At 42.8% G+C, this 7,812-nt stretch overlaps 1 protein-coding gene across 2 annotated transcripts in view; it reads left to right on the forward strand.

The window, feature by feature from the left end:
* Window positions 1–7,812, forward strand: part of ETS1 (ETS proto-oncogene 1, transcription factor) — a 138,549-nt gene that overhangs the window by 24,090 nt on the left and 106,647 nt on the right. For both annotated transcript variants that reach the window (XM_055581203.1, XM_055581197.1), the window contains exon 3: window positions 5,800–5,944. In XM_055581203.1, coding sequence (XP_055437178.1) covers window positions 5,800–5,944 — 145 coding nt within the window. The remainder of the gene's footprint in view (window positions 1–5,799; window positions 5,945–7,812) is intronic.

The following is a 7,812-nucleotide window of genomic DNA, read 5'->3' on the forward strand; positions in this document are numbered from 1 at the left end:
TTGAATTACGAAATTATGCTAATTTCAAGTAAACATAGTGATTAGATATTTTTATACATTACACATGAAAAGGTCACCACAGTAAGTCTAATAACCATCCCCATATAAATTTATTTCAATGTGTGGACTGTATTCCCTCGGCTGTACTTTACATTCTCCTGACTTGTTATCTGATAACTGCTCTGAGTCCCCTTCGCTTACCTCACTCACCTCTCGCGCCCCTCTGGCGACCACCAGTTTGTTTTCTGCGTCTGTGAGTTTCTTTCTGTTCTGTTACTGCTTACTTGTTGTGTGTCATTTATTTTTTTAGACCCCACATATAAGTAGAATCACACAGTATTTGTATTTCTCTGACTTGTTGCAATCAGCAAATATTCTTTGGGTCCATTCCTGTTGTTGCAAATGGCAAGATTCCATTCTTTTTCTACTACTGAATAATATTCCAGTGTATGTATATGTGTGTGTGTGTGTATAATTCTTATCCATTCATCCATCAGTGTACAGTTAAGTTGCTTTCCTATCTTGGTTATTGTAAATAATGTGGTAGTAAACATTGGGAGGTACATATCTTTTCAGATGAGTGCTTTTGTTTTCTTTGGATAAGTACACAGAAATAGAACTGCTGGATGGTGTGGTAGAGCCATTTCTGACCCTTTCTCTTTTTATTTTAACTTTCATTTTCACTGACTCTACACTGTAACTAACTAGATCCTTGATGTTTATAGATCCACCTTTATCCTTTCCTGTCTTCTGTCATGCAGCCACCAAGGGAACCTTCCCCTAGCTGCTCTGCCGTCTCTCCATCTGAGCACAACCAAGAGTGAAATTTTCTTCCAACCTCTTACCTATGTACTTAAATTCACCATTTTCCCTATTATAGAAGCAAGCAATCTAAGCATTTTTTTGGATCTTTGCCCCCAACCACTTTCCATCTCCTCTGAGTCATAAAATCATGTTGACTCTTTCTTCAAAACATATCTTATATTTCTTGTTTCCTCTTCACCTCCACACTCATGACCCTAGTTCAACTCTTCATAACTGGACTGTTGGGGGTGGAGATCAGTGATCGAGCATTTGACTGTATAACTGGCTTCACTCAGTTCACATGGGGCCAAAGCCTAAGGGCTGCCCCCAGACTCAGTACTCAAGCTAAACAAATCTGAATGTAATATTTCTTTTTTTTTGATGGGTGGGATTGTGTTCCTGTCTCACTATTTGTTCAGCCTGAGATTTCCAGCCGTGGAATCAGCAGGCAGTTGGGTAGAGCCAGGTCTTGGTGTTGAGCTGTGGACCTCTGAGATAGCTCTCTCTGATTAACATTCCCTGAATGTAATATTTCTGACCATCAAAATCAATGCAAAAATTATTATAAGAAATAAAAAATTTAAATACAGTTAGGATCAGTAATACTGATTTTTTCCTTTGTACCGAGGCCCCAGTATGGCTCTGCAGGGCACAGCTGCTGCCTTGTCAGCCTCCTCGCCTGCTCCTGCTCACTCCATCCTACTTAGCCCTATCAAATGCGTCCTTCTAGAACATCTTGACTCACCATGCCACTACCTTTAACACCACCTCGAATTCCTTTCTCCTGCAGCCAGATTCTGGTCTGGTTTTCATGACCCTCAACTCTGTCCCTTCAGCTTTCATTGTTACTAACTGCCCTCCATTGCAGGTGTTATCATTGCCTGGCAGGCTACACTCCACGGGGTCTGAGAGTCAGACTTAACTGAAATGACTTAGCACGCATGCACGCACGCAGCACGGTCCCTCCAGCTTCCATTCTTACTAACTGCCCTGCACTGCAGGTGTTCTCATTGCCAAGAGCATGCTTTCCCCTCATACTTGTCACTGCCATGTCTTTCTCTCTGTCACCATTCAGTCTTTTTATTCTTCCTTACGTAGGTGTAGGTGTTCCTTCGCACTTTTAGGAGTGTCATCTTTTGTTCTCTAGACCCTTCACCAAATGTTCTAGGCTGAGTCTTACTTGACTTTTCAGTTATTACCTTAATCTGCTTCCTCCAGGAAGTCTTACCTGCTGCCACTCTCCTCGCCCGTATACATCGGTGCCTCACTCTGTCACATCCCCTCGCTGTAATTTCCTGTTTACTGGTTTGTGCACTTCAGAGGGTAAAGTTCATGTCTTGCTCATACTTTATTCTTAGCATCTAACATAATACTTGGCATAGACTGGTGGTGTGATACAGATTTGTTTCATGACCGTCTATTGTCATAATCCATTTAGTATTTTGTCATGGGACAGCGGCCTCCCTTCCCGAGCCATCCAGGCCACAGAAGATTCACGGTGCACAATCTGAAATCAAGTAGGTCTCAGCTAGAACTCTTTCTTTAAAAAAATGTCTGTTTATTTATTTATTTGGGTGTGCCGGGTCTTAGTTCCGACACATGGGATCTTGGATTTTTGTCGCAGCATCAAATCCGGACCCCAGGCAGAGGGGGCACAGAGTCTTAGCACTGGACCTCCAGGGAATTCCATCTCCATTATTTTACTAGCTGTGTGGCCTTTGGATGTTTACTTGCTCTCTGAAAAACCTCAGTTTTTTTCTTCTGTGAAATGGAGATAAAAAAGTAAATCTTGCACAGTTATGAGGATTAAATGTGAAGATTAAATGTGACCGTCTCTTCACCGTGTTTAGCTCACCGATCAGCATGGAGCAGTGTGGGACCTACATTAGCTCCTTTCAGTAATCACTTGTGGGATGAATGACTGAGGACCCATCAGATGGGTTCTCTAAACTATGACAGGGTCGTGAGGGTGGCTGGCATCTCCTGAACTCACTTCCATTCACCAGAAGCCAGGAGGACGATGTTGACTTCAACTTGTTTTGGGTGGTGCCCTTTTTCAAGCATGGAAGTGGGGCTTTGCTGCCCAGATTTCTGACCTGTTGATAACCTGCTTCTTTCTCCTCAACTGAGAAGGTTTCATAATGAATTGGAACTGGCTCTGTGGTTCTCTTGAGTAAAAATGTCATTCTCATACTCTATGAAATAGGTATTAAGTCAGTTTGTGAAATATCGAACAAAAAGGCAGGTGTTTAGGTAACAAGTGTCATGATGCTCCCAGGAGTCTCTGTGAGCAAAGATGTTTGTGGTTCATGGTAGGTTTGATGCATTATCTCCTTCTCGTTCTTAAAAATAGGGTCCCCTGGCACCACTGAGGACAGTTAAGGAGGAAATATATCTTAAAAATAGACTTTCCTGTATAAAATAATAAATGAACCCTCCCTGACAACAAGGAACCTGGTGTGGGGGCAGGAGGCACTCCACTAAAAATAAAGCTAATCATGAAACCCAAGGAGCTGCTGTACGTCGTTGTTTGTCAAAGCTGTGGGCTGACTCACCATGCAGCCAGGTGGCAATGGCCCAGGTCTAGAACCCAAAATCGTCTTGCTTACCCATAACTCGCCACCTACCCCTGCCCTCCATCTTGCCTCTACAGGGCACTCATCATTTTCCTTCAATGCCTCTTTGCAAACCATGCCTCACCTTCTGGGGTCTTTCCTTAGCAGAGAAAACGTCAACTTTGACACTTGAGTCCCAAGTTCTCCTCTTGTCCCCACCACTTTAGCAGGGCCTGGACCAAATCACCCGCCACCTCTCTACAAAGATCCTGCTGGTACCACCCACTGCCTTCTTACAAGGACTTTCCGGTTTAAGCAAACCATGCACACTGCTCCAAAAGAGGACAGGGCCAGGTCACTTAGAGTCCTCCTTTATACCACTCAATGACAAAATTTCCCCACCCAGACCCTGTTTCTAAGACTCTGATACTTAAAACTGAATTTTGAGAAAGACTCTAGAGAAATATGAAAAAATGGGGATGGATTTTGAGAACACACAGCTCATTTAGAAAATAAATGTGCTTCAAGTTGATTCTCTTGTAAAGAATTGTTGAAGACCTGCTTATCCTTGGGGTTCAAAAGAAAACCTTACTGTGGTTGCTGCAAGAGCTTGCAGTGTTAAAATACGATGTCAGCAAAATGGTTTTTTTGATGACTGAAAGCTCAGTTGAGTGTTCTTGATGATGATTTTCCTCAGTCTTGGTCCCAAACTCCATTGCTCTGTTTATATTCACGTGGCCCTCACAAGAGCTGCCTGGTAACAGAAGCCGAGGGCATGAGCCTTTGATATACAGTAATTTGGAGCTTCTCAGATGGTGCTAGTGGTAAAGAACCTGCCTACAAATCCAGTATTCTAGCCTGGAGAATCCCCATGGACAGAGGAGCCTGGTGGGCTACAGTCCATGGGGTGGCAAAGAGTTGGACACGACTGGCTGACGAAGCACGTAGCACACAAATGCAGGAGATGTAAGACACATGGGTTTGATCCCTGGATCAGGAAGATCCCCTGGTGGAGGGCATGACAACCCAGTCCACTATTCTTGCCTGAAGAATCCATAGACCAAGGAGCCTGGCAGGCTAGAGTCCACAGGGTCACAAAGAGTCGGACACGACTGAAGTGACTTAGCACTCAAACATATAGGAAGACGATGTGACCCCGTTCAGTCCCAGGGTCTTATGCCACTCTCAGCACCTTTAACCCACTTGGAAGAAGAAAAGCCCCAGAGTAAACTTTATCCAGTATTGTTTTCTTACACGCATTATTCCATTCACTCCTCCTACCTTATGAGGAGGGTATTATTTTTCCCATCTTTTAGTTGAGTAAACTGAGGTTTAGATAAAAGAACAGGCCTAGGTCCCTGTTAGTAAGTGATGGAGCCAGGATTTGAATCTATGTATCCCTGGCTTCAAAGAATGGGGCCTTAAGCGCTGCAAACCATGGTTTCCCACATACTGTATTTGTCCTTCTTAGAGAGTATATTTTGTGGATTTTACAAAAACTAATAGAGAATTGAACAAGGGCCCAAATGGGAAAAATGAAAATTCTAATCTAGCTATCAATATCATTAAAACTTAGGCACAGAACTTCCCTGGCGGTCTAGTGGTTAAGGATCTGCCTTCCAATGCAGGGATGCAGGTTCAAGTCCCTGGTCGGGAAACCAAGATCCCACGTGCTCTGGGGCAACTGAGTCCATGTACTGCAGCCAGAGAAGCCTGTGCCCGGCAACGGAAAATCCACGTGCCTCAACCAAGACCTGACACAGCCAAATAAATAAATATTTTAAAAAGAAAGAAATAAAACTTATACACACTGATTAACTAACAAAGAGCAATTTTATTAAGTAAATACATTTTTTTGTTTTTTTCTTTGGTATTTGTCACCTATTGGTTCTATGATACTGGAATGTCTTATAAGAATATCTTTCATGGTGTTTTTATAGACTAAGGTAACAGTAAAAAAAATAAAAGACAAAAGCCAGGATTATATAAAGATGACCAAGGTTCTGCCTTGTGATTAACCATGGATCTTTATTTGAAAATTTAAAAAGTTCTTCAAATGGTTGAGGAAATGCATGAAAATAACTGTATACATAGTTCAAGTCAGAAACCTTTCCCATTCCTGTCTTTTTTTTTTTTTTGGATGGGGGAGGGTAGTGATCAATATTTGGTTCTACATAGTGTATTGCACGGAGAACTCTTCTCAATGCTCTGTGGTGACCTGAATGAAAAGGAAATCCCAAAGGGAAGGGAATATATGTATACATATGACAGATTCATTTTGGTATAGAGTAGAAGCTAATACAACATTGTAAAGCAACTATACTCCAATAAAAATTAGTTTAAAAAATAGTCTTTTGTTATCTATGAATAATTCTTATGGATGATAGTTACTGTTCCATTAAGGAATCTTAATATATTTCCTTTTGTTTCCTGGCCACAGAGGCAGGGACCTCTCAACTCTTATGAAGATCCCCGGATGGCCTGTGGTTTCCAGTCGGCCTATCATCCACCAAGAGCTTGTTACCCGTTCTGGGAAGAGACAGCTACTCAGGAAGTGCCCACCGGCCTTGAGCACTATGGCTCAGGTAGGAACGTAAATGGAGGCTGAGACTGAGGGTGGAGTTGAGGGCCTGAGGCAACTGGGTGCAGGCTGCATCCTGTGTCATCTGCCCTCACAGCAGCCCTGGCTTATGTGGGTACTGGGTGTTCTTGTTCTATGGGAAGTCCCAGAACTTTTCAGTCATTTTGAATGACTTTATTTTCCAGCGACAGAAAGACTAAGCTCTAGGAAGGGGCCCACGCGAGGTTTCTTTACTTATGTCTTCATTTTGTATATAGTTCTCTCCACTTTGCCTTTAGGGGTTTTAACCCCTAAAACCTGGCTGTTTAACAAAGGACCTAAAAGATTTTTAATTATGAAGTGTGAACCAAATGGACAGAGGGTGTGTGGACTAGTCAGCCTTTGTTGTTGTTTTAATTTTTATTGGAGCACGGTTGTTTTAGTGTTGTGTTAGTTTCTGTGTGTGTGTGTGTGCACGTGTGCTAAATCGTGTCTAACTCTTTGTGACCTGTGGACTGTAGCCCACCAGGCTCCTCTGTCCATGGGATTCTTCAGGCAAGAATACTCGAATGGTTACCATGCCCTCCTCCAGGGGATATTCCCAACCCAGGAATCCAACTACATTGGCAGGTGGATTCTTTACCACTAGTGCCTCGTGGGAAGCCCTATCATACAGCAAAATGAATCAGCCGTATATATACCCATATCCCCTTTTTTGAATTTCCTTCCCATTTAGGTTACCACAGAGCACTGAGTAGAATTCCCTGAGTTATAGAGCAGGTTCTCGTTAGTTACTTATTTCATGAAGTGAAGTGAAAGTAAAAGTTGCTCAGTCGTATCCGACTTTTTATGACTCCATGGAATTCTATACAGTCCATGGAATTCTGCCAGCCAGAATACTGGAGTGGGTTCCCTTCTCCAGCAGATCTTCACAACCCAGGAATTGAACCAGGATCTCCTGCATCACAGGCATTCTTCACCACCTGAGCTACCTATTTCATACATAGTATCAACAGTGTATATATATATATACATATAGGTGCCAATCAACCAATTTATCCCACCCTCCTTCTGCTCCTTGGTGTCCATACGTTTGTTCTCTATAGTCAGTCTTCTTACACGATGTAATTTCTTTCATTTGTCTTCTCTTTCCATCATCCTCTTCTGTTCTGCCCTGCGCCGCATTTGGCTTCTTCCTCCTCATCTGCTGCCTCTCTCCTCAACTCTTCCTCACAGAAGCTCCTCTCCTCAGAATTCCTTTCAGTCCTGACTTGCTGCTCACAGTGCTGCCCTCTGGTGAACAGGATCCACTCTCCCAAGGAGCAGACAAATTCCAAGTCCATACCCCAGTTCTACTGTGCCGGAGTCATTGTGTTTCTCACAAATTCCATTGGTCCTTGCTAACTGGCTAACTTTTGTTTGTTTATTTTTGATACAAAATGTAAAACCTTAATTTAGGGATCCTGAAATGATTGATTCTGACAGTAAGTTCAATTTCTCAAGAGATCAGGTTATGATAATATATCCAGATACCAAAAAGCCGCATTTGTTTTCTCCCAGGACGAATTCTTGGCATAAGAAATTTCAGGATGCTTACATGTTGTGTGTGTGTATTTACTGCTCAGTCATGTCCAACTCTTTGCGACCCTTTGGACTGTAGCCCGCCAGGTGCCTCTGTCCATGGGATTTTTCGGGCAAGAATACTGGAGTGGGTTTTGTGACTTCCTCCTCCAGGGGATCTTCCTAACCCAGGGATAGAACCTACGTCTCCTGTGTCTCCCATATTGCAGTCAAATTCTTCAACCTCTGTTCTAATGAAGTGCATAGTGTGAAAAGCCACTGGAAACTAACTTAAATGCAACTTTTTTTGCTCCATATCTCTTTACCCGAGAA

This window comes from Bubalus kerabau, chromosome 5 (genome assembly GCF_029407905.1).
Source record: "Bubalus kerabau isolate K-KA32 ecotype Philippines breed swamp buffalo chromosome 5, PCC_UOA_SB_1v2, whole genome shotgun sequence".
Classification (NCBI taxonomy): Eukaryota; Metazoa; Chordata; class Mammalia; order Artiodactyla; family Bovidae; genus Bubalus; species Bubalus kerabau.